The sequence below is a fragment of the Zootoca vivipara genome, chromosome 2 (genome assembly GCF_963506605.1).
Source record: "Zootoca vivipara chromosome 2, rZooViv1.1, whole genome shotgun sequence".
Lineage (NCBI taxonomy): Eukaryota > Metazoa > Chordata > Lepidosauria > Squamata > Lacertidae > Zootoca > Zootoca vivipara.
Window position 1 is genome coordinate 91,320,277 of NC_083277.1, and position 13,628 is coordinate 91,333,904.

Here is a 13,628-nt window from a genome sequence, read left to right on the forward strand (position 1 = left end):
GTTGGGGAAGATCCACCCCACTGTACACAACTTCGTACATGAACCTGGCACTTGAAACTTTTAAGATGCTGGAAACAAGGGTGCCAGCTGAGAACCTATAGTCCTCAAAGAGGCATACAGATGAGACCCAAAAACAATCAAGCAGGTCAACAGCAGCTGAAACAACAAAAAGCCCAGTGCTTTGTGCTTGCACCTGGTCTCACAGTTTTTTACACCTGCTCTTTCATTATACTCTGAGAAGTAGTACTAGAAAAGAAGTATTACATTCTTCCAGTAGAAAAAAAGAACCCACCTTAATTTGGGATAGAGGATAGGAATATTTATTTGTTAATTATTATTATTATTTCTTAAAGATATTTCTTGCCCACTTGCCACCCCTTTGGTCCCTAATTACCCAAATTACCCCCCAGACCAGATGTATTTCATTCTTACGATGCTCTTATTGCCTGATGAAGGAATCTCCTCTGCCTAGGCCTTCCCACATCCTTGTAGGAAGCAGTGAAATCCATGCGGTGAACTGATGCACTGGGAGTCTTTACCTCCATAGAGCACAACATCCTCAAGCTTCTTCCTTCTTTTTTTTTTTTTGACTTCTTAGGACATATGTAAAATTGCTCTGATGTACTGCCGGCTGATCAAGACAAGGGCAGAGGAATTGTCATCAAAGAAACACAAAGAGGGAGAAGCTGCAAACAGGGTGAGCGATGGAGCCAGTTTCTGACAAAGGGCGCTGTTCAAGTAGGCGTTTGGGAGGTGGGAAAGTCCCACCAACTCTTGAGGCTACAGAATTCTGACATTCTGCTTCACAGCAGGTGGAATGCATAGGTTTCTTGCTTTATTTCTCTCCCCCCCCCCCGCCAGCTCTGCGTTGTGGTGAACAACATCGAGCAGCTCCGCATGATGATCCTGAAGCTGCCGTCCCAGCTGGACTGGGCACGCCTGGAGCAGAAGACGGGAGCAGTCATTGCGCCAGAGCAGATCCAGCACACCTTGCATCACCAGCTTCAGGCTACCGTCACTTGCCTCAACAACGAGATCCGTGGCGTGGTGCAGACCCTGGCAAGCAAAGTAACCCGGCAGCCTTGGCATTCCTCTTGATAAGCTCAGTCTGGCAGGGAAAGGTCTGGGAGGGGCATGGCTGGAAATGGCAGAATGGGGCCAACACGAGATCGCCCATGTTTTGCAACCCGTGGTTACGGCTCCCTGAGATAAAGCTGTGTGTATTCTGCATTTCTGTACAAGAGCCATACTGAGCATGCGGGATTTTGCATACAATTCAGCATCTCAAGAAACCCAAGATTTGTATGAAAACATTAACATTTTTAAAATAATTCTTATGAAAATTTCTCACACTGTTCTGTGTGAAATTTCAGAAGCCAAAGCAGAAGAGGAGGGGGGGGAATCTTCATAGGAAGCTGCCTTTATAGGAGACTCAGACCAAATAGCCTATCTTGTTCAAGATTGTTTACATTAACTAGCAGCAGCTATCCAGCATTTCCCACTTGGACTTTTTATTCATGCAAAGCAAATGCTTTGCCAGTGAGTTTTGCCCTTCAGTCCCCCCCCCCCCCGCGTTCCTTGTCTAAAGCAGCAGAAACGTTGTAAAAACTAGGAAATAGACACACCATTGGCAGAGGTATTTTATATTGGCATGTAATGGCAGCCTTCCATACCTGACTAATGCAGTGATTACTAAGATAATGTATGTGAACTGTTTTGAGCACTTAGAAAGCATATTTTGATAGGTAATATTAAGCACATGCGTTTTTATTTGGCAGCTGCATGCTGGAATTGCCAGGCACATCCAGGAGTTGTACACCTGCAGTGCTTCCAGGAACCCAGAAGATGTGAGTCTTGGAATGCCGAAATAAATCATTTTTTTAGGCTACATGTTGTTGTGCTAAATGTGCTTCTTGGCTCTTTTGCCCTATCCATGTCTTGGCTAGTCCTACATTCAAAAGAAGCCACAACCGAAACTAGTAATGTACAATACTCATGCCCCTGGTTTTAACTCTCGGCCTTGAACTGTAAGATCTATGCCTTCTGGAGCATAGGGCTGTATGACTTTTCAGCAAATAGTTTGGCATTTTTGGAGCAATATGTTAGATCTCTGTAGAGGTGGTGCAGGGAGGTGTTCAGGAGCCACAAAGAAGGTGGAAATAGGGCGGCTTGAGTCACGTCTGAACTTACTGAGAAGAATGGGAGTATGTAAGTTCATGTAAAAAAAGGCAAGCAATCATGGCGACACCCACCTTGTTCCACAGCTGTTACTACCGTCACTTTATTGTCACTACTATTGTGTTCCGACTACTAATAACAGGGGCGCAGGTGGCGCTGTGGGTTAAACCACAGAGCCTAGGGCTTGCCGATCAGAAGGTCGGTGGTTCGAATCCCTGTGACGGGGTGAACTCCCGTTGCTCGGTCCAGCTCCTGCCCACCTAGCAGTTTGAAAGCACATCAAAGTGCAAGTAGATAAATAGGTACGGCTCTGGCGGGAAGGTAAACGGCGTTTCCGAGTGCTGCTCTGGTTCACCAAAAGCGGCTTTGTCATGCTGGCCACATGACCCGAAAGCTGTCTGCAGACAAACGGCGGCTCCCTCGGCCAATAAAGTGAGATGAGTCGTCCGCAACGGGACCTAATGGTCAGGGTTCCCTTTATCTTTACTTTTACTACTAATAACTACTAATACCGGTAACAATATAGAATTAGCTTTGAGAATTCCTCCACAGAGCTAAGAGAAGTTGACACTTTCTCTCTTTTTCTTTTTTTTATCATCTTCCAGGACTATCTAAAGTCCTTTTTGTGTGTATAATTTTTATTAATTTTTCTGTTTTCCAATTTAAAATATTCATTTTTACATCCCTAAGATATCAAGGACTTCCCTTCTCTTTCCATGGTTCATTTTACATATCATAAATCCCTACATATTTTACAAAAACGATACCTTTCAGTATTCCATTATTGGGACGTTGATATTATCCTTTATGATTTGTTGCTTTCTTGTTGTTGTTTTTGTTAAAAAAAATCCAGTCATAAATAGGTTGCTGTGAATTCTACCGGAGACAGAAATCTGTCCTATATTTTCCTCTGCTCAGTTTGTAGGGTGAACTCCTCTGCAGTGTTGCAATATGCACTGACTGGAGGATCATTACCACAACACGTTTTATTTCTTTGATAAAATTGCTAGACGGCTTAATGTTGGGGTGGGGTGGGGAATCCTATTGATGTGCATATCTATAGTAAAAAAATAGCATAAAATTACTAAGATCATAAAAACACAATAAAATACAATATTAGGACAATGCAGGGGTGCAGAATCCAGTCTTAAGAGTTAGGAAAGGCCTGAGCAAAGAGATACATTTTCAGGCAACACGTAATGCAGGTAACTGAAGGCACTTCATGAATCTCAGAGGGGTGTGTGGTCCAAACTGCAGGGGCATCATCCCCCCATTTTGTCTTTTATCTTACCTGCTTTGGACTAGGCTAGGTTGGAGAGGGAGTCCAACAATCTTTTGCCTCTATGTTATAAACCACATACAGAGGATATTAAAAGTGCCATCAGTACGACACACAAGAGGAGTGTAATTTTCAAAAAGCACATTTTTTTTTACCCTACATGTTGCCTCTTATTCATGCAATGTACATGTGTTAGCATTGTATATTTCAGGTGGCGGCTACACTGGCACACAGAGACTGTGTGCATAAGAGTGTTGACCAGCTAGCACATAGGGTAAAAAGCCTTCAAAAATGTTTTGCTGGCCATGTTGAGCAGCAGCAGAGGAAGGCATTTTACATACCTTGTATGGAGGCCTCTGAAATGTTCAGTATAGACTCCACAGTACTCTTCCCTTTCTCTCTATTTTCTCTGATCTTTTTTCTCCCTGCTGCTCTAGTGCATCACCCCTTTAATGATATTTTTGGAATGCGAGTTCCAGTATCTAAGTGCGAACCTGGTCCAAGAGAACTTCAACAGGTGAGCCAGAAGCCTGACATTGTTACGATATATTTTTTTCTCCAATCATCATTTTATAGTAGCAATTACATTGTATAGTAGTAGTCTGTGGCCCTATGTCCAGTAGAAGGATCTTCTCCCTCCCAGAAATTCTGCAGCACATAATCCCAGTGTTTCCCTGCTGGGTTTTGAAGCTCTCCAAATGCAGATTTACTAGTTACGGCTATTTGGGGATGGTAGCCACTCTGCACATGCTCAGAGGCATTCCATTCTTTACTTATTTCGACTTCCTTGGGCCCCAGTGTTGAATCCCTAGCAAATTGGCAAGATGTTTGAGAAGGGATCAAACAGACACAGGGTCCTTTAGAGGCCTCCCAACTGTCTTGTTCTTCTGAACTGTTTTTGGAAACCGTTATGGTTGAAAAGAGGTGCATAAATATTCTTACGTAAATAAAATGAAATATTGGAGCTCCTTTGAATGCTAGCGGGACTCTCCAATGCTATGTTTAAAAAACCTTTATTTTACCAATTTACTTCTGGGTCTAGGACCGCCTATGATGAGTCTACTGTTGTGCATTTAAAAAAATAAAATCCCCCCTTCACCCATAGTTCACCTCACCCACAGAATTTAGTTTAAAGTTGATAAATGAAACCTCTGGGAATAAGGGAGCTAGTAAGCTGCCCCTGGCTTTCTTTCTCGTCCATCCCAGAGTCTAACGGATTCTGCTGGTATCCAGTGGCAACCTAGTTTCCATCTCTGCTTTCTCTCCCCTCCAAACAGCCTCTTGGAGCTGCTGTGGATTCACACTCTGGACATGCTGAAAGGGGCTGCAAAACAGCAACTTGGCAACTTGGCGTACTTCAAGAAATTGCAGTTTGCCCTCAAGGTACTTAGACATGTGGAATAGAATGTAGGACGGAGCACCTGACTTTCTTTGTTGGGCTTTAACAATGGAGCATTCAGTCCTTTTATTTCTTCTCTCCCCCCTCCCCCCAACCCCTCTCATTCCATAGAACTTGGAGCGGTGTTTTCATGGAGATGGCTGTGGTCTGCCAGAGGATACCCTCCACACTGCAACATTTACAGTAAGATGTTACAAGCCCAATTGGGCTCTCTGGAGCATTGGGAGCGGGGTGAGGGATCCCTCCACCATGAACAAGCCAATGGGACTCGGCTACACTTGTCAATTAAATCGTTATAATTGCGTTATAAAAATGTGACACCAGATGGCGCTGTAGAGCAATGGGATTTTCCATTAAGAGCTTTTATAACGTGTTTTTCTATAGCACTTAAAAAAAACACCTATATAGATCCACCCTAGGCATGCACAAAACATCACCTAAGAATGGTGTAATTGCTGATCACCAGTGATCCTTAGAACAAGTGGGCCTCCAGTCTTACTTGCTGCTTAGATTACCTGTTTCAAATTTAATTTGTCTTGCATAATCTGTCAATTTGGGGGGTTGGTTTTGTTTTTTAAAAAATGGCTTAATATCCCACTAGTACAATTTCTGCTCAAACCCACTTGTCTCCTAGGCTCTGGAAGAAGAACTGGACCTCTGCTCTTCCACCAGCAGAAATCTTATCCAGAAGTACTTCAGTGCCCGAATCCAGCAGCAGGTGTGTGACTTCAGTGGGCTCTGGCTCCTGTTTACGAAGAAGATTGCATCTCCTTGTTCGCTCTTCCTTGTGCTGAATGATATTGTTACGTCTTATTTGCTTGCGTTATTTGTGGCTAAGATCATCACTGTTGATTTACAGCAGGGATGTGAGACCTGTGTTCTTATAGACGAATTGATGGAGAGTTAGGTTATATTCCGCTCGTACTGTTGGAGGCAGTACACCTCTGAATACTAGTGGCTCGAAAAGAGTAGGAGGGGAGGGAGTTGTTGTGCTCAGGTCCAACTTCTCATCGACCCTTGATTGCCCCCTGTGAGGACAGGATGCTGGCCTAGATGGGGCAATAGCCTGATCTAGCAGGCTCTTACATTTTGTGGCCCAACAGTTCTTATTAGATCACAGCTCCCATACTACCTGATTATTTGCTGTCTGGGGCTGATGGGTCACACTCCAAAAACATATGTAGGGGCCACAGATTCCCCCATCCCTAATTTCCCAGATGGAACTTGAAGTGATGTTTATCACCGTTTACAACTATGGTATAGGGAGACCAGGACCATTAATTGCTGGCAAGCAAACTGGGGCATTTGAAATGCATCCTGACTTCTCTGGTTGTTCTTATTAGACAGAGGCTAGCCCTGAAAAATACGGGGCTGTGACCATCAAGGCCCTCTACCGCCACTCGGAACAAAAGCTGCGCGTCGAGGTGCTCAACGCTGTCAACCTCCTTCCCCTGGACTCCAATGGTGAGAGAGCCCTTGAGCCAAAGGAACGTGTCTCATCTCCTTATTAGTGCAGGCGCATGATCCTGGAATGCTGTATACGGTTCTGGTTGCCTCGTCTCAAAAAGGAGTTGGAAAAAGTTCAGAAACGGTCGATCAGAATGATGATGACAAGGGAGAGTGAATCACTTCCCTTATGAAGCAAAGTTGCAACATTTGGGAGTTTTAAGTTTAGAGAAAATGTGATCACAATGGCTATGCTCTGCCTTCACTGTTGGAGGTAGCAAGGCTTCTGAATAGCAGTTGCTGGAAACCACGGGAGGGGAGAGTGCTCTTGCGCTCATGTTCCCATGGGCAACTGTTCAGCCACTGTGAGAACAGAATGCCGAACTAGAAAACTGGAAAATACAGGTTGGTGTTTTGGTTACAACGGTAGAGTATAGATGTTGCAGAAAACATTCATGTGTGAGCAGCACTGGTCCCATCTGGGAGTCCCATTCAAATCTGAAAGGCAATTGCAATTGCTGGTGGTTTGGATAAATACAGCTTTAATATCTGAAGGGAGAAGGGGCTGAGCAGTCTGTAGGAACTACAGTGCAGTTCATTCACATTTCCAGAAGAGGTGGTTGTTGTCTCACTTAAGTGCACTTGACTCCTTGTGCAAAAATCACAGCGGAGAACATTTGAGCGTTTACACACTTGGCTCTTTTAAGAACACAGCGTGAGTTCTGCATGCTTGGGACCTGGAATTGGTAAATAAAGATTTTAGTAAAAGTGAGCCAAGGGGGGAAAAATGGATGGACCTGCTCCAGAGAGTTGCTGCATCAGGAAGGCGCCCTTTGCTTAGTGGCAGAGACTAAGCCTTTTATGCAGAAGATCCCAGGTTCAATCTCTGGTACCTCCAGACAGCTGAAAAATATTAGCAGGCTAGGAAAGACGCCAAGTCTTAGACATTGGAGAGCCACCACTGCCCCATCAGACTCCACAGCATTGGGCCACTAGGTAGACCCAAAGCACTGACTCAGTAAAAAGGCAGTTTCCCATTTTCAACCTAGAAGGCTGAAACTTAACTCTCAGCAGCCATAGGGGTTTGCTTGCTAGAAGGTCTTTGATGGGTCAGTAATGTACTTGGCTTCCGTTCACAATTTATCAAAAGAAAGTGCTAACAAACATTCTCTGGTGGGGGAATGGGGTGAACCAAGATAAAGACTCTTAAAATTGCAGGACACCACCAGGTGCCAAGTGAATGCAACTTATGCTTGGGTGTGTGTTAGAGGAACAGATGCCCCAGGACAGACTTGCTGTTTGCTGATGATTTACTTCTTCCAATCCCCCTCACCCCCAGGCTTAAGCGACCCCTTCATCCAACTGACCCTGGAGCCACGGCACGAGTTCCCCGAGGTTATGACACGGACGACCCAGTGCATAAAGAACAATCTCCACCCTCTCTTTGATGAAGTATTTGAATTGTATGTATTATTGTTATTTATTGAATTTATATACTGCCCTATGCCCAGAGATCTCAGGGTGATTCACAGACTAAAATCAAAATATAAAACCACAAAATAAAATAAAAATAGCTACCCTCCTTTCCTGCCCTGCAGATCTTTGCCATGGTAGGGTTTTTTAAAAGCCAGGCAGCGCCCATGGGTCTTAAACCACTGGAAGCGATTGTGGGATTCAAGCAATGCATTGGTCAATGGAACCGCTGGGCTAAGATGGCTCAGCCCTTGCCAGGGTTGACACAGCTTGATAAGTAGCATGAGATAGTGAAGGCCAGCGTCCACTTGCTGATCTCCCTACTTACAACCAATCCGGGGAGTGGAGGCCCTGGCTGTCAGCTTCCTCCTCCTGAGCCTCAGTTTTGCCCTTGCAGAACGCAGCAGGTGGGTGGGTGGGGGAACAACGCTGAAATTAAGTCAGCTTGGCCTTGTCTCTATCTCCCCCTACTGTTGGCTGTTCCGCCTTCTGCTCTAACCGTCCCTCTGGACTCCAGCCACTACTGCCCCACGAGTGTTACCAAATATTTCTGTTCATGCTTTCCCACTGGTTGGTCTAGTTTGAAACACAGAGGAATCCTTTGTCTGGTACTTTTTGTGCGCTCAGAGGTGGTGCTTCTTCCCCTCCATTTGAGGTGCCTGCAGACCAGGGTCACTCAACTCAGGCCTCCCCCGTGCTCATTTCCTTTTACAGTTTGGTCCCTCCAGAAAAATGCCAACAGGATGGGGCGTGCCTGTTGCTCACCGTGTTTGACTACGACACCTTAGGAGCCAATGATCTGGAGGGAGAAGCCTTCTTCCCCCTCTGCAAGGTGTTGGGGCTGAGTGAGGACGAGGAAACCATCAACCCTTCCAGAGTGCCACAGACCCGATTGTCCTTGACTCATCCTGGAACTGCTGGTAAGCTCGTTACTTGTACATTCCCAGCTTCACTTGTCCGTCCTCCTTTTTGGCCGGCTAAACCTGTAGTCTCTTAGCAGGCGGGATATGGGCTTCCAGGCACACACCCCTGGAAAATACAGGTGGGGGGGGGAGAATGTTCTTTTGTTCCAGACCAAGTACCGGTACTAGGCTGTATATTGAAATGCTCAGCATTTTAGTCCTGTGATTTTGGCTTGTATCCTGCGTAGTGCTAAGTTAACATTCTGTGAAGTGCCTCCTAACTCTATTCTGCGGCTTCCTTCAACAGGGAGTTTGCTGGGAGGTGGGGCGAGAGGGGCAGGAGAAGTCCCATTGTGCAAGTGGAAATCCTTCCACTGACAGGCATGCTGTCCTTTGCTGTCGAGTTTGTGGTAAATTATATCTGCACAAACACAGTTATTATGTACAACTAGTCTAATGAAGCCAATTTAAATTCAAGCCAATGCAGCTGATGAGTCTTCCAGGCTTCTCTGCTGGATTTACCTGAGCATCATAGGAGCAGCTTTAGCAGTAGACTCTTAACTAGAGATCTCCTGCTTTTTACTTCCAACAGCTCAAAAGGCGATGGACAGTAACACAACCCCCCCCCCCCCGACCCAAACTCTATTCTCCTTTTAATAAGATTCCCTTTTCCTCACTGCTTGGAAAGCTGCTTCCATAGCAACCTCCAGCAGGAAGAGCATTTTAACTCACTAAAGGGAGTTAGAAGAGGTGCTTGGGGCTAGAACAGGAAATGGAAACAGCTGTTTTTCAATTAGCCTTGTTCTTCATGGGGCACACGCATCAGTCGCATAGTATCCCTTAGCTACATCTACCGCCCCGTAACTTGTTACCCTTTGGCGATGTCCTGCAGTTTTCCACCGGGTACCTCTGGGATTCTCTGCTTAGGATGTTTTGAGATATATGCAATAGGTAACTTTTTGAGGGGCCAGGGTTCTTGGCTTTGGCCTAGAACCGGCATTCCCAAACTGTGGCCTTCCAGATGTTTTGGCCTACAACTCCCATGATCCCTAGCTAGCAGGACCAGTGGTCAGGGATGATGGGAATTGTAGTCCAAAACATCTGGAGGGCCGAAGTTTGGGGATGCCTGGCCTAGAAGAAGCTTAAGTCTTAGTTGTTGCCTAGCTTTTGTGATGTCTGTCCGCACAGCTTATGTCAGGGGTCAGCAAACTTTTTCAAGAGGGGGCCGGTCCACTGTCTGCCACCGCTTCCTCCCACTCAGCTCTTGGCCATATGCGGCCGCCTGAGCAGGATGGAAGGGGCATCGCCCAGAGGCGTCTGTGGCTTTGGATTGGCTGCAGGAGCTTCTTGCAGCCAATCCAAAGCAGCGCCAGCATCACGCAAGTCAGTCCCTGCGCAGCGAGGCCTCCGCGCCACACTGGTTTAGCGCACACTGACCGAGCGGGCAGCAGGGTCTGCAAGGCTCGCAAGCCAGATTGAACCCGATGAGCCGCATTTGGCCCCCGGGCCTTAGTTTGCTGACACCTGGCTTACGTCAAGGAACTAGGATTTTCTTCCCTGACAACAGGGCAATAAGCAGCAGGTTTTTTAAAATGCAGGAAACTGGGTTTACGTTTTAACGTCACAAGACCACTCTTAATTGTAGGAGCAGTCTACTTGATTCCACAGCTCCCTGATTCCATGTTACCTCTCCCACTCTGCCCCAGGTGCTGAAATCCTGAAGCTGCTGGAGACCCGCAAAGGAGACAAGGAAGCCCAGGCATTTGTGAAGCTCCGCAGACAACGAGCAAAGCAATCCAAGGAGTCTGAGCAACAGCAGGAGCAACAATAGGGGCTGCAACAGAATGGACCGAGCTGAAAAGGTGCAGCAGGCAGGGCCTGTGCTGCCATAGTGACAGCAAACCACACCATGGAGAGCAGGAAGCCCTTCTTCCACTCCAGCTTTTTCTGCTGGTGCGTTGGATGCCAGAGGGACATGCAGCATTTTAGCTTGGCCACAGCAGACCCTGGGGCTCTTTTGTCAGTGCATGCTGAAGAGCAAGCTGTGTCTGGATGAATGTTTGATCTGTTTCCATTCAAGAGGCGACAGGAAAGGGTTGTGTTACCCACTCCCGGCCCCTTTCATCCATTCTTCATCTGCAGTAAGGACTTCCCTTATTTTATTTTGAGAAAAATGGAAAACGTGGTACTATTTGATGCTCATACTGCAGGCTAAGGGATGCTGTGAGCAAACACATGCGCACAGTTGGCACGCATGCATGCACACGAGAACTGAGGAAGAGCCTGCCTGGCCCGCAAAGCTTGTAATGTGCCCCTTGTGGATTTCCTCCAGGAAATGCTTTACTCTGTTCGCCAGATGGCATGGAAAGCAGGCAGCCTGGTACACCAGAAAGCCAAAGGGTGGGGTGGGGTGGGGGAGCAGATTTTGGTGAGTTAAAAAACAAACAAACCACCCCAGACCTGTGATCACTAATCTCTACTACAGGAACTGGCACTTCCTTCTGATTTAAGCATCACTGACTTAAAAAGGAATTAAATGAAAGAGCCGCTGGCTGTACGCTGCAATGGATTCTATGCCCACTCATCTCCAGGGCACAATTCTGATTATCACAAAGAAGGCACAGATGTTGCTGGGGAGTGGAAACTCTTGCGATTTAAAGCAAGAGAGGATTTAATTGAAAAGAAAAGCCGAATCTTCTATGAACAGTGCTGTTGTTGCTTATTACCTGTAAGCTGTGCTTGGCTTTGAGGAATTGATGGGAGCATAAGACTGCTGCAATCACCACCACCACGGTTAGAATTTCACCTCCATTTCGGCAGTACCGTAAGGCTTGTGAAGTGTTACTGTGAACCCTGACCTCCAGGTAAATCTAGGGACAGCCTAGCGTAAGCTTTGATCATAGCACTGCAGGAAGCATTCCCATCTTGTTACTCCCACCCCACTCCTTTGCAGCCAGGTGTTTCTGCTGCCAGTGAGGCCAGGTCTTTACAGCAAGGATGGGGAACCTGGACCCCCCACCTCCCATCATCCATAGCATTGGCCATGCTGGCTGCAAGTTGGGAGTCTGACATCTGGAGGGCTACAGGTTCCATCCCCACTCCTGCTCTACAACTTAAGTTTTGCTGTTTTTCCTAGAGCAGATCGTTGTCAGTGTGGTGGTGGTAGATTTAGCCGAGGTTTCTGTGCAAGGGGGAACTTACTCAGTAGACTGTAGTTCTCAGCTGGTTTCCTCTCCCATCAAGAGGAATTGCTTTCCTGTAAGTGAAAAGGACAACTAAAGGATTATGTGAGGCTAAGGCATGCTATTTCTGTCACATTGGCAGCTAAAGGCTGTGAAAGAAACCAAGCCAGGCTCTCGTTTAGTTTGGGCGGGGTGAGCTCTGAGCAAGCAGAAGCGTTTCCTATTTTACAACTGTGTGTATGTGCATACATTCCTGTGGGTAGAGCTGAATGGAGGCATTTTTGAGCATCTTAAATATGTAGTGCTTTAATGCCTTTCACTTACTACACGATCTTTGCAGAGGAGAGAAAACCCGAGAGCATCCTCTATATAGAGTACAGCTGCTGGGTGTCTTATCTACTAACCCCCCATCACTTATTCTATAATGTGTTCCAGTTTAAATTGGTGAAAACAGTGTAATAAGGGGACAGTAGCATTCAGTGGCACTCGTAGTAGGGAGGGAAAGTGAGTATGAAATCATCTCATTTCCTTTTGTAAAGGCCTGTAGAAAGCAACCTCTGCAGAGGCAGATAGAGTAGTTGCAGGAGGAAGGGATGTAGCATAAGTCCTGCATTGATTCAAAGCAAGAGCGTCCTCCTTTAAGCATCCTGGTACCACAAATGGCCAACCAGATGTTTTGCACAGCCCACAGCAGGGTGTGAAAGCAACAGCACCACCAACCCTGTCCTTTACTGTTTGCATCCCCCTCCAATTCTGCAAATGGAAGTGTAACTAAGAAGTGTGGCAGTGCAACAAAATGTGGCACTTCTGTTCAGTGTTCCAGTTACTCCATTCCCTCTTTTAAAACCATTTCAAGCCCACTGGAACATGCTCAGCCTTCATTGGCCGGTATTGGATCCACCCTGCATTTGGAGTGTTGTTGGTGTGGTGGTGGTGGTGGATACACTTGTGCCCAATTCCAGTCTTGGAATGCTGTGGTCTTCCCATTGATTTACATGGGCTGCTCTCACTTCTGTCACTGGGAACATTTAAAATAATTACTCAGGGTGGAACCAGCAATTGAATAACCTGGATAATCAGGTTTCCTTTTCGGTGTGTGTCGCCAAATCCCTATTTCATGGAGATTGTGCAGGTTTGTGACTGTATGAATAAAAAAACTGAGAGGACAGTATACTACTTCTGAACCTGGGAGTTTTGTTTAGACGTCACAGACATCATGACTACAGTCCCCGCTGCTAAACATGGCCTCCATAAATTTGACTAGGCCTGCATTAAAATGATTCAACCAAAGAAAGGGTCAGCACATTTTGTGGCTCAAGTGCCATAAATCATGCGCTGTAGGTGGGCTGGGTGATGTCAGCTTTTTGCCCGCCAAACACTGTGGTGATATACCGAGATGTTGAAAAAGCAAGCTGCATTGGCCTCTGCCCGTGAGGCACCTGGTGAAACTGCCCCAGCTCTCACCTCGGGAACTAATGCGGTTTCACCCAGGCGCTCCTGCCGCTCACAGGTGAACAGGCAGAGCATGGGGGCTCCTTTAACTGCTCGGCTGAGGCAAGGGCAGCTGTACACTCCTCAGTTGAGCAGTTTAAAGATGCAGAGGGAGGAGCAAGCTGTATTGGCACCTCGCCAATACAGCTTGTTTCTCCATCTGCATCGTATGAGGGCAGAGTACAATGGTGGTTCCACTCAGTGGTATATCGCTGGTGAAACCGCCACCACTCCCGAATCCCTCTGCTAAGCAGCGCCCGCTGGAGGAACTCTTGACT

At 46.5% G+C, this 13,628-nt stretch overlaps 1 protein-coding gene across 4 annotated transcripts in view; it reads left to right on the forward strand.

Moving 5' to 3' along the window:
• UNC13D (unc-13 homolog D) overlaps window positions 1-13,535 on the forward strand; it is a 55,632-nt gene extending 42,097 nt beyond the window's left edge. For all 4 annotated transcript variants that reach the window (XM_035104507.2, XM_035104510.2, XM_035104509.2 and 1 more), the window contains 11 exons: window positions 599-697; window positions 862-1,068; window positions 1,779-1,847; window positions 3,895-3,974; window positions 4,735-4,840; window positions 4,968-5,039; window positions 5,491-5,574; window positions 6,200-6,320; window positions 7,642-7,765; window positions 8,490-8,695; window positions 10,384-13,535. In XM_035104507.2, the coding sequence (XP_034960398.1) occupies window positions 599-697; window positions 862-1,068; window positions 1,779-1,847; window positions 3,895-3,974; window positions 4,735-4,840; window positions 4,968-5,039; window positions 5,491-5,574; window positions 6,200-6,320; window positions 7,642-7,765; window positions 8,490-8,695; window positions 10,384-10,508 (1,293 nt within the window). In that variant the 3' untranslated portion in view covers window positions 10,509-13,535. The remainder of the gene's footprint in view (window positions 1-598; window positions 698-861; window positions 1,069-1,778; window positions 1,848-3,894; window positions 3,975-4,734; window positions 4,841-4,967; window positions 5,040-5,490; window positions 5,575-6,199; window positions 6,321-7,641; window positions 7,766-8,489; window positions 8,696-10,383) is intronic.
• Window positions 13,536-13,628: the final 93 nt, after the last annotated feature.